The sequence below is a fragment of the Adiantum capillus-veneris genome, chromosome 24 (assembly GCF_014529385.1).
Source record: "Adiantum capillus-veneris isolate H3 chromosome 24, ASM1452938v2, whole genome shotgun sequence".
In the NCBI taxonomy this organism is placed as follows: Eukaryota; Viridiplantae; Streptophyta; class Polypodiopsida; order Polypodiales; family Pteridaceae; genus Adiantum; species Adiantum capillus-veneris.
In genome coordinates, this window is record NC_140954.1 from 76,957,749 (window position 1) to 76,969,724 (window position 11,976).

Genomic DNA, 11,976 nt, shown 5'->3' on the forward strand with positions numbered 1-11,976 from the left:
GAGAGTGCGAGAAGAAGAGCATGACGATATGGTGAACTCGCTCTACTGTAATGTGTAGAGCATAGTGAGTTCTTATTAGGTTTTTACAAAAGAATATGTGTACATACCTAGCGGCCCGCCCACTTACCTGGGCGACCACATTGGGCTTTATACCCCAACAGACAGGCCGCAGTGATGGATGGGGGGACATGGAGAAGCCTCTAGTCTCTATGATCTCGCGGCTCATTAGAGCCAAGGCTTCAGTACCACGTGCTATTGTACGAGCAGAGCTAGCTGCTCCCCCACTAGTGGTTGAGGCGCTCACCAGATCTGTCTCCTTCATACACTGCATGTGGGAACTTCCCAGAGACAGATATGCACGCCTTGCACTTGAGTCCTCTCGACAGTTAGCCATGCAGGAAGATACAGCATGCTGGTATGGGGAGATGACATCATGGTTTCAAGCGCATGGGTTCAGCATAGACAGATTGCCTCCCTTCCAGTACTCACTAGATGCGCCCTCTCGGACTCTTACACAATCCGAGATCACCAGGCTCATTCACCAGGACTTGACTCAGTTAGACACCAAGAGGACATGGATACAGCCAGCACAGGAGCTGGGCACGAAGATGGCTTTCTACAGAGAGCATCTCGTCCAACTTACGGAGGATGGTTTTATGAAGAGGCCCAGATACATGGACACCCACTTATCTCATCGGATACGATGTGCTATTGGCCAGATACGCACATCTTCACACCAGCTGCGGATCGAGACTCGGAGATACAGCAGAGTACCAGCAGAGGCCAGGACATGCCACCTGTGTGACATCGAGCCTGAGACAGAGTTGCACTACACATGCCACTGCCCCGTCTACTACGAGATACGAGGCCACTTCCATTGCTTGTTCAAAGAGGGCTTTGGACCATTCTCTAGAGTCATGCGGTACGAGGATCAGAGATGCCTGGGTTTGTTTTTGCTCGAGCTGCGTAGACACAGAGAGAGCCTGATGAGAGGAGAGACTAGCCAATCTCAGAGACAAATCACAGACTTCTTTAGAGCTGCCACCGGACACCCGGAGGAGTTACTACCACAGCAGAGCTCGTCGCCTTACACGAGAGGCACAGTGATCGACCGAGCGACTGAGTTGGGGAGATCCAAACGCCCACAACTGCGGAGGACTACACAACATCGACGGAGGCTGCATCAGAGGATTCGGATCACTTTGGCTCGACATGCACGACGCCCGTCAGACTACTGACCATGGAGGAGATAGATGAGATCCGCCAACGACCGATGCTGGATCTCCTGTGATCTAGCTATCCCAGCTAGCTGTTTAGCTGCTTAGTTCACACCTAGCAGTTTAGGATTCTACAGTATTTTATTTTGTCATTTTGTCATCTTGTTACTCTTGTTACTCTGACTTTGTATCAGATCCACCACATTGTAACTTTTTGGTCTATAGGTCACTTTGGCCTTTTGAAGACGTTAATATAACATTTCAATTCATTTCATTTCTCTCTCTCTCTCTCTCTCTCTCTCTCTCTCTCTCTCTCTCTCTCTCTCTCTCTCTCTCTCTCTCTCTCTCTCTCTCTCTCTCTCTCTCTATATATATATATATATATATATATATATATATATATATATATATATATATATGCACGCTTCCGAATGCAAGATCATTATGGATTAACATGCAAAAGCTACACAAGATTGGGCCTTGAGAGCATTTTGTTTGTACACTGGAGTGTGCTCATATATAGCACTCATGGAGAGAGTAGGTGGTGGCCTCATGTGTGAGGTGTCCATGGGATCTTTCTAGGAGGATGGACTCGTGGTTGTTCTAGGTAGAAGTATCTTATGCTTTGCCACATTTAGTGAAGCACTTTTGACCTTCCATGTGTGGCTCATGATCATATCATGCCATACCATGCCTTGGGAGACTCATGCTCATCCATCGCATGGGTGAAGAGTAGGTGCACATGCTAGGTCGCCCTAGCACGCAGAAGTACATACACCCACTCCACCAGCAATGATTGTTATTGCACAAATGTCCAGATACCATTATGTGCAAGTGCGTGCACACAAACACTCACACACTTAATACAAAGACATAAACCATCTAGATCTTTGCTCGAAAACTGCATTCGCTAAAAAAGTTTTTTCCAATGAACAAAAAAAATCATCCAGCATGAGCTATCGTCCACATGAAGTAAGAAATCCAATGGCTTATCCTACGGTCCCAAATGCATGGCCAGAACTCAGACAAAAAAGCACGTGCTAGCCTTTCATGAAGCCAAGCTCTAAAACGAGTCGGTTGAGGCTGCTGGAGGTGGAGGTTATGATGACAGTGTATTGAAAGAATGAAATTGATGGGTTATCATGAGGTCCCGAAGGCATGACCAGAACTGAAGACAAAAAAACACACGATAGCCTCTCATGAAGCCAAGCCCTAAACAAGTAGGTTGATGCCGCTGGTGGCAGAGGATATAATGGCCAATGCTTAGGGTGAAATGAGACAATAATTGCAGGATCCGAAACAGAAGGCCAGCACCACTACCTAGGGTCCCCACATAATTAGGACAAAGGGAGACCCTCCCACACCCACAACCATCAAAGTTCAAACACAAGAGCGTGGTCCAGCTTGCCTACAATTGCAAACCACTCAAATGACCTACCATGCAATAGTGGTGATATCTGCAGGTATACAAGCATCAAGTAACACGCTCCCATTTAAACCAAATTATTCCCTTCTTCATATTCATGGTTTTACTCCTGACAGCATTAAATGTAATCGAGCTTCATGTAGGACAAAGGATGAGCCATGTCATACCTGAATATCCTATTTTGCCTTTGTTAACAGTCCTGGTGCAAGAAAAAAAGGCTTCATACCCTTCAGCTGTAGCAATGTCACCAGTGAGTTCTTGTTTGGAAAGCTTAGTCTCCTACCCAAAAACAAGTAGTGAAACCTATGTTATTTCCATGTTAAGTCAATGTTTGTTCAGGCTCCCAAAAAAAATGCAAACCACTTTAGATGTTTCTTTATTGCTCAAATGGACATGGACATTAAGTTACGTTACATACATCAATTGAAGGGTTATTCCTGTGAGTATTTTCTATAAAAGAGCAGGCTCCCACCAAGAAGATGTGGAGCCCTTAGCAAATATCATATTCCTGTGAGTGTAAAGAGGTGCCCCTAAAAAGTAGCTTCTTGATGGCGATTCCCATGCATTCTGCGTTGTGAGTGCAAGCCAAGCATGCAAGGGTAACAGCACGTGTGTGCGCGCGGAAAACAAGGTACCTGAAAGCAGATAATATCTGCATCGAGGGCACTCAAGAAAGCGTGAAGGGTCTTGTAAGGTATGATACGAGCCCTCAGCCCATTCACGTTGTACGAAACGATCTTCATGCTTCTAGCTGCTGCACTGCGTTGTAGGAAGCTTATTATGTGAGTAAATTCAAATTTAAGAGGTGGGTGGTCTTCCTCTACACTATCTCGCACGGGCATGCTGAAAATGGGATCGACGGCTGAGGTGATCTGGGCCGTCGGATGTGCATTTGGTAAATTCGGGAAGAAAAGTAAATTCGGGCAGGTTTGTAAATTCGTGTCAATCCGCACTCCATCTCTCGAACCCCCGACCTCCCCACCACGAGCCATGTGCACTAATCACTACACCCTCATGTGTAAGTTGAAATATAGGCGATTCGAGTATGTCATATTGTAAATGTGGGCCGATTAGTAAATTCGGGGCAACCTCATATCTGACGGTCCATAATTGACGCGTGTCGCTTTTTCCTCCTCCACCATTGATCCCATTTGACTATGACCGTGTGACGTAGTGATGAGGGGTGGTCTTGGTGGTCAAGCTTTTTCCTCCTCCACCATTGATCCCATTTGACCATGCCCGTGTGATGTAGTGATGAGGGGTGGTCTTGGTGGCCAAGCTTATGAGCACTTGAGAGTCAACATGGAGTGTTGCTTGGTGAGCCAAAGCTCCTTTTTTCAAATAAGGCCACGGTCTTGAGCCACTTGGCTCAATCGTGACTATAGAATCGAGATCTTTATCAATAGTCGTGGTAATGAGGTAATTGAGAAGCTTTTCCTTTCCAAGCTCTCAATTTTGCTTTTCAGCGTTGCTATAAACGAATTTTAGAACGCTTTCAAGCTTAGCTTTTCAGCGCTTTTATAAACGATATGCACCATTCATACTCCATTACTTGTTGAGACGCCAGATGATGTTGAAACCCCTGACGTTGGCACCTGGACAAATTTCTACTTGTTTGGCCACCTCCAATTATCATTTCAATCTCACCCCTTCCAATTAAAAGCATGACATGTTTCGACATGATCAATAGTTGCAAACGGCATCAACCTTGAATTTTTGCTACAGTGGGAAGTCTGGCTATCTGCACTAAATTGTTGAACACATGAAGCGACATCCTTTGTAAGCTTGCCTTGCTTGATGAGAACCTGAACCATTTGTGTTAAGTTAAAAGTTGAATGTAGTTGGACACCTTTTTGTGCAAGGTTTGGTGTGCCACCTTGGTTGCGGTCAACGAGAGTTGTTGGGGTCTATAGGACCAACCTTGCCTCCACCACCTTAGGTACGTTGTGTTTTTCAGATGCACGCGACATTGCACAATAAGTTGAGAAGGAAATGGCTAGGTATGTGTCCTCATCGAAGTCGAGCATTAAACAGGTTATTGAGTGTGTGGCTAGGCTCTATGGCTATTGATCACTGCAGTTCTCATGAAGCAGGGTGTGCTCTTTCCCATGCTCATGCATAACGGACACAAGAAGTATTGCCTGCACTACATGGGTGTCACTAATCATGCTTCTGAGCATGGGAAGGTGGACAGTTTGCAATGCTTAATTCTCGAATGTCTACTCGTTTGGTGGTTGAAGTTGGTTGCAGCATAATGAGGTTTCCATGTGCATTTTATTCTTCAATGTCTGCTCTTGTGGTGGCTGAAGTTGGTTGCAGGACAATGAGGTTTCCATGTGCACTACGAATCTATCTAAGAGAGAATTACCCAGCAGGAACATTCCCAATGAAGTGCCTTGGGATTGAAAATTTGATCTTCTGGTGGTTGAAGCTAGTTGCAACACACAGTGAAGATGAATCGCTACGATGAGAGCTAGTGGGCAAAGGAGCGGCATCGAGGTCTCTTGTGGCAACTAGATAAGGGGTGGCTTAGGCTCACGAATCAGGGGCTTTAAGTTGTTTGGGGCTACATGTATCCAATGGGGGAAATTGGGACATGATGGGTGAACAAAAGGCATGTGGCACAGGCTGAGTCTAGACCTTCCCAAACGGAGAGAGATGGTCACGGGTAGAGACTATATTGGATAAGGTAGCAGAGATTTGATGTGGTCCCTCCAAGAGGCATGGGCAATGATAGCATAGCTTGGATTGCTTTGGAGTACGAGGCCTAAAGGTAGTGGGAAAAAGAGTGGGTGGTTGAAACGTGCATACAATCCGGCAAGGGGTGAAAGAAGGCATGGTAGAGTTGTGTCAAGAGCAAGGGGGCCAAAGCCAAGGTGGTGCTTCAAGAGCAGGCAGAAGTAATGGCTCATGATGATGCTTCAAGAGCAAGCAATGTCAAAGAGCCGCAAAGGGCTTGAAGGCCTTTTGAAGACAGGACGACAAAGATCAACACCCTTGAGGGGCCAGAGGCAGCTTCGATTGTAGTTGATTGAGAGCAGTGAGTAGCAGACATCATCATCGAGGAGGCTTGGGCACAGAGGCAATGGAATGAATATGCAAAAGAGGGCCTAGATGAGAGGTGGCACATAGTTAGGTCTATCATTATCAGAGTGCTCTTTTTATCTGTGTGGTATTGGCCACGTTGCGTAGGTGGGACGCATGCTTTTCGGCGCGTAGAAGCGTGTGACAACAGGTTGAAAACTTTAAACCTCGGTCAATAGTTGGTCTGAAGGAGACGATGAGCATGGTGGAGGTGCTACTAGAGCGCTCAAAAACTACACTTGCCCATCTAATTTAGACACGCCCGACACCCGTCACCTTCTCGGCAACAGCTATGTCTTCAAAAGAAGACAGTTGTTAATGATTGAGATATGTACACTTTGCAATTTATAAGATGGTTCATGGCAACAACGTGTTTCACTAGGTTCCTCTGGGGCTTTCAAACTGAGAAGTCATGAATACAATAAATCCTACACCATCTATGACGTGCAATATAAAGTTATCTCTGCTTCTATTTAAGTTTAATCTATATCTTGCATCTTTTGTATTTTGGTTAACTCCTATGTTGTGTGTGACAGAAAGGACATATGTAACATTTAATGCACTAGTAACTTGTGTGTAGCGGAAAATGATAACATAGTGAGCACTCCATTAAGAACAAGTTCCTAATGAGCATAGAGAGAGTATTTAGTTTGACAAAGCAACTTAGCAATTTACACCTAGCTAGTTTGGCATAGACAATACTTGAAAGGAGAGAGAGAGAGGGAGAGAGATAGAACAATTGATAACAGTTGAGGACCGGATTTACATGGAACCGGTCCCCCCTCTTACAAGGTTTTGTATTATAGCTTCTCCCATCAAAGGAGACTTTTGTACAATACAATCTTCGTGTTCCTTGACAAAACTCATTGGTGCAATGAAGATGGAAGCTTCATGCACCAAATTATGCTTGAAAAACACACCTAGTGGGCCTAGCCTTAGTCCCAAGACCTCACACACCTTCAAAGATGGTGAGAGTAGCAGTGAATGAGGAAAGATTGTGAGGAAGAAGATGTATCTTACGAGAAAGAAGTATTCTCCTCACATAATCACTCTAATAGCATACCTTAGCTTAGTAATTAGCATGGTAGAGGAGATGAGCATGCCATTAAAACTTGGCTCTTGGTTGGATTTGCATTCCATAGCCAAGAGTTGTTGGTGTAGGCCTCTACTTCTCAATGCTTGGAGAAGGAGATGGAGTTCTTGCTCAACACATGAGTTGTGTGTGTGTGTGTGTGTGTAGCAAAGTGAGTTAGTGTAAAATGCCAACCTCTCTCTCTCTCTCTCTCTCTCTCTCTCTCTCTCTCTCTCTCTCTCTCTCTCTCTCTCTCGGTCGACCCCTCTTCCCAAAGCTCTTGTTGGCTTCCCATTGGTTCCTGCAAAGCTTAGCCAATAGGAATTAAGAAGCATAGTTGATAGCCTTGTGACAAGTGTCCCCCTTTCCCCTTTTGTGAGAGGTTTAGGTATTTAAAATAATTTATTTAGACTCTCATTGGACCTTTTAGTCTTCTGGCCAATAGGAATCAAGCAAGCCATTAGGCTGCTTGGTGCTCATTTGGACCCCTTGGTAGACTGTCCAATAGTCTTCTAGGGAGCTTAATTTCCATTGGTTCTTTTACAATCTTTTTTAAATTGATGAGACTAATTTTACTCTAGCCTAATTCTCATTGGTCCACCTCTATGGCCATCCAATAGGATTTGCGGGGAGATTGAGGGCAACTGGGCTAGGAACCTGCCATGTGTCCATTATTCCCTTTGTGTAAAGGGGAAGCTTGGGAGAGTGTGTGTGTGTGTGTGTGTGTTTCTCTCTCTTCCCGTACCATTAGGGCTCGCCCCCTCCTTCCTAGGGATGTGGGAAGACTTTTTAGTCTTCCCATAACCATCCAATTTTCCCCCACTTTTGGCCATGGGACAATTTAATTAAATTTAGGAACTTTAGCCTATGGAAGTCTTAATGGAGCCGAACCTTAGGTCTTTTAAGCTCCATTGATACACATTGCTCTTTTGCAGACTGTCCTCCTTTGGATCCCTGCTGAGACCAGTCTGGCAGCCTTACCAATATTCTAGCTTTTACTCCCCTGGTACCTCCCCATATTAAATGATCAGTTTAACAGGAGAAAATCATTTGGGAGAATTAGATATTAGTTTTTATGGCATTACCTCTCTCTTGAAATCATAGTCGTCCTTGACTATGAGGTAGAGAAGATAAAGCCTAGTCATTAGTCCGTTTGCTAGCGAGTAGAGGATCCCTACTTTACCCTACGACACCGTTCCAGAATGGATGATTAATCCATTTGGTGCTTGAGAGCCTTAGCTGCCGCAAGCATGTCTGCACATTAGTCCGTATCAATCTTCCATAGTAGAGTGACAAGCTCTACTTGGTGTTCGGGAGACGTCGTCTCCACAAACATGATCCTAAGCATGCATACTTCTTAACATTTGTGCACAATAAAGAAAAGAGAGTCTTATAAGACAAAACTTTGTTTATTTATACATATTTACATTGCTTACTCTAGGGAGTCATTGTAAGCATTGACAAGGTCTAGGTTATCATTTAATTGTATGCCTTGCATCCATCTAGCATCTTCAAAAGGATAATTTTTAAACTTGATAAGATATCGTCAGATAGTCTTACCGCCTCTCAATACCTTGTCTTCATGTCGGAGAATGGACTCGGCCTGCAACACCTCTTCTTGCTCCTTGATCTCCGGTGAGTCTTCAATGGTTGCTTCTTGAGGTGGCTCTCCTTTGTAAGGCTTTAGTAGGCTGACTTGGAAAGCATTGTGTATGAGCCAATGGTTGGGCAACTTGAGTTGATAGGCCATTTCATTGATCGACCTAAGAATCTGAAAGGGGCCATAGTACCTTTTTGCGAACTTAACATAGTAATTTTGGTGTCCCGTAGGATTCTTGCCCGTCGTGTGCCTTAAGCGAGCCTTGGGAAACTTAAGCAAGACCCAATCTATAATGGAAATGGGCTATGAGCTTTGAGAATATCGGAATTAAGAGAATTAGAGTGAGCATTTTTGTGAGATCGCATTGAAATCATAGAGGGTGAACTTGATTGATGGTAGCAACATAAACATAGTACTTAATTAACTTGGCATAAACAATACTTTTGCAAGAGAGAGAGTATTAGAGAACATGACAATAGTTGAGGACCGGATTTACTTGGAGCCGGTCTCCCCTCCAAAAGGCGTTTGTATTATAGATTCTCCCATCAAGAGAGACTTGGTACAATACAATCTTTGTGTTCCTTGTGACCTTGGTGATGCTATGAATATGGAAAGCTTCATGCATCACGAGCATAACATAAACCAAAGCCTATCCAATAGGATTCAAGCACATTATGAGGGCCGCATGTAGAGAATTTTTCCATGTGTCTTTTATGCTTCTTAAATCATTTGGTTTGAATTGAACACTTCAAGCACTTAGTCAATCAAGCATGGAAATTGTTTATGCCTCGTGAGAGTTTATCTTTGATTTGGACACTTCAAGAACCTTAATCATTTAAGCATGAGAATCACCTCAAGCTCGGGCAAGGTTCCCACAAACACTTTAAGCACTTTATTTAGCAAGCCGACAAGCACCTCATGCTTGGGTAAGACTCCCACCTCAAGGTCAGCAGCCTAAGGTCAAAGAACTTTTTAACACTAACTTTTGGAGGTTTTTAATGAAGCTAACCCTAAGGTCTTTTAAGATCCATTAGATGCACGCTGCTCTTTGATAGACTACCTCCTTTTGGACCCCTATTGAGATGTAACCATCTCTCCTCTTGGTCCCTTGCTGAGGTAAATCTAAAAGCACTTATTGCAAATTGCTCTCTGGTAGACCGTCTCCTTTTGGACCCCTATTGAGATGCAACCATTTCTCCTTTTGGTCCCCAGTTGAGATAGGTATAGAAGCATATATCTATATCCTAACTCTTGTTCCCCTTTTATCTTCACATATTAAATGATTAGTTAAATATGAGAAAATCATTTGGTAAAGTTAGAGATTATATTTTATGACATTACCTCTCTCTTGAAATCATAGTCGTCCTCGACTATGAGGTAAAGAAGATAAAGCCTAGTCATTAGTCCATGTTTCTTAGCGGATAGAGGAGTAATCCATTTGGTGCTCGGGAGACTTAGTTGCCGCAAGCATGTCTGCTCTTTAGTCCATATCATACTTCCAAAGTAGAGTGATGACAAGTTCTACTTAGTGTTTGGGAGACGTCGTCAGCACAAACATGATCCTAAGCATGCATATTTCTTCAATTTTGTGCACAATAAAAGAAGGAGAATGAGTCTTATAAGACAAAAAAATTGTTAATTTAAAATGCAGTTTCATTTGCTTACTCTAGTGTAGCATTGTAAGCATTGACTTATCCTTAAGCTAGGTTCCTTGCATCCCTCTAGCATCTTTAAAAGGATAATTCTTAAACTTAACAAGATATCATTGGATAACGTTACCGTTTCTTAGTACCTTGTCTTAGTGTCAAAGAATCGATTTGGGCTACAACACCTCTTCTTGATCCTTGATCTCAATGGGTCCTCCGTTATTGGTTCTTTTGGTGGTTCTCCTTTGTGAGTGTAAGACCTAGGGAAACTAGACTAGAGATCCTCCTCCCAACCTCCCATTATATAGGCGGGCTCCTAGCCCCTTGCCCTAGACGGATCCCCTGTCCACACTATGTAGCCCGGCCCTTGGCCGTAGTCCATGACCATCCTAGTCCTTAGGTTTGGGCCTTGCCCCTATAGAACCCTTGTCCTGACATTACTCCCCCCTTAAGAAGAGTTTTCGTCCTCGAAAACAAAAGTGGGAAACTTCTTCTTAAGAACACTAATGGTTTCCCAAGTGGCACCTTCTTCAGGTCGATCTTTCCACTTGATTAAGGCTTGTTGTCGTACGTGATGTCGTGTACGCAACTCATGATAATCCAGAACAAGTTCAGGTTCATGTGGTAAGGTAGGAGGTTCAATGTAATCAACCAAAACCTGTTGGTCAATGACATTGTCGTCCCCATGTAACCTCTTTCATAGACGGCTTACATGAAACACCGGATGAATGCGAGAATGTGAAGGTAGTAATAGTTTGTAGGCACGATCACCGACTCGCTTGAGTATTTTGAAAGGCCCACAATATTGGGGAGATAATTTAGGTGTCGGTCCAATTTTCAGACTTTCTGAATGTTCTGGCACACGTAAAAATACTTCCTCCCCTTCTTCGAAGGTAACTTGCCGACATTTCTCATCAGCGTATTTCTTATACGGATCTTGTGCTTGCCGGACATTCTGACGAGCAAGTTTCAGCATATCCATGTGGTCTTGGAGAAAATCCTTACCCTGTTGGAGTTTTTCGGTTGCCAACCCCACCGTAACTGGTGACCTAGGTTGAAACCCGTACATGAGCATGAAAGGACTAAAACCTGTTGTGACATGCTTAGCACTGTTTTAGGCAAACTCGAGAATAGGTAAGTATTCTTCCTAGTCTAACTGTTTTTTGCTGACATATGCTCTTAGCATATCCTCTAGCACCTGGTTAACCCGTTCCGTTTGACCATCCGTTTCTGGATGATCAGTTGTACTGAGGTTTAGTTGTGTACCCAATCGTTTAAATACAGCTCTCCAAAAGTGGTTGTTAAACTTGGGATCACGGTCACTAACAATGTTACTTGGCAAACCATACAATTTGTATAGATTGTCCACAAATAACTTGGCTAGTTTCGATGTCTTAACCGTTGATTTGGTCGGAATAAACTTACATAGTTTAGTCAACCTGTCTACGACCACCCATACTCAGTCATGACCTCGTGTAGTGGTTGGTAAACCTACAATAAAATCCATAGAGATACTTTCCCATTTTCCATTGGGAATCTCCAAAGGATGTAAGAGTCCTCTTGCTTTTAGGCACTCTGCCTTGTTGACTTGACATTTTTGGCAATGCAAGACATAAGCTTGGACAAAGCCATGTAGACCTGGCCAGTAAAACTGTCGTCGTACGAGAGAATAAGTTTTTCGAATCCCCGGGTGCCCTGCACTTGGACTATATGTACACAAACTCTCCCCTTGTGGAGTAGGTACCCATTGTCGATGGTAAAATGCTTCCATCACTGTAGTTCATCACTTGGTAAAGGAGAACTAGTTCTGGAGGTTAACTGTACACTACCCTCATTGGAGTGAGAAGGATCCCTCTTTTGAACATGGCTCCACACTTTGGAATATGCTTCATCTTGCTCATATTTGCCCTTGAGAGAATCTAAAAATTCTC

General features: G+C 43.7%; 1 protein-coding gene across 12 annotated transcripts in view; it reads right to left on the reverse strand.

Annotated features, from left to right (window-relative positions):
* The window catches only part of LOC147426615 (endonuclease/exonuclease/phosphatase family protein), an 88,005-nt gene extending 84,537 nt beyond the window's left edge, over positions 1-3,468 (reverse strand). For 7 of the 12 annotated variants that reach the window (XR_015186238.1, XR_015186235.1, XR_015186237.1 and 4 more), the window contains exons 1-2: positions 3,279-3,464; positions 2,811-2,922 (exon numbers count right to left, since the gene is read on the reverse strand). Coding sequence is in view for 4 of the 12 variants with exons in the window: in XM_086498695.1 (XP_086354821.1) it covers positions 2,811-2,922; positions 3,279-3,386 (220 nt within the window). In the remaining 8 variants the exon portion in view is untranslated. Of the gene's footprint in view, positions 1-2,810; positions 2,923-3,278 lie in introns of those variants that run through there. The other 5 variants (XM_086498697.1, XM_086498696.1, XM_086498699.1 and 2 more) reach the window with 4 other exon arrangements.
* Positions 3,469-11,976: the final 8,508 nt, after the last annotated feature.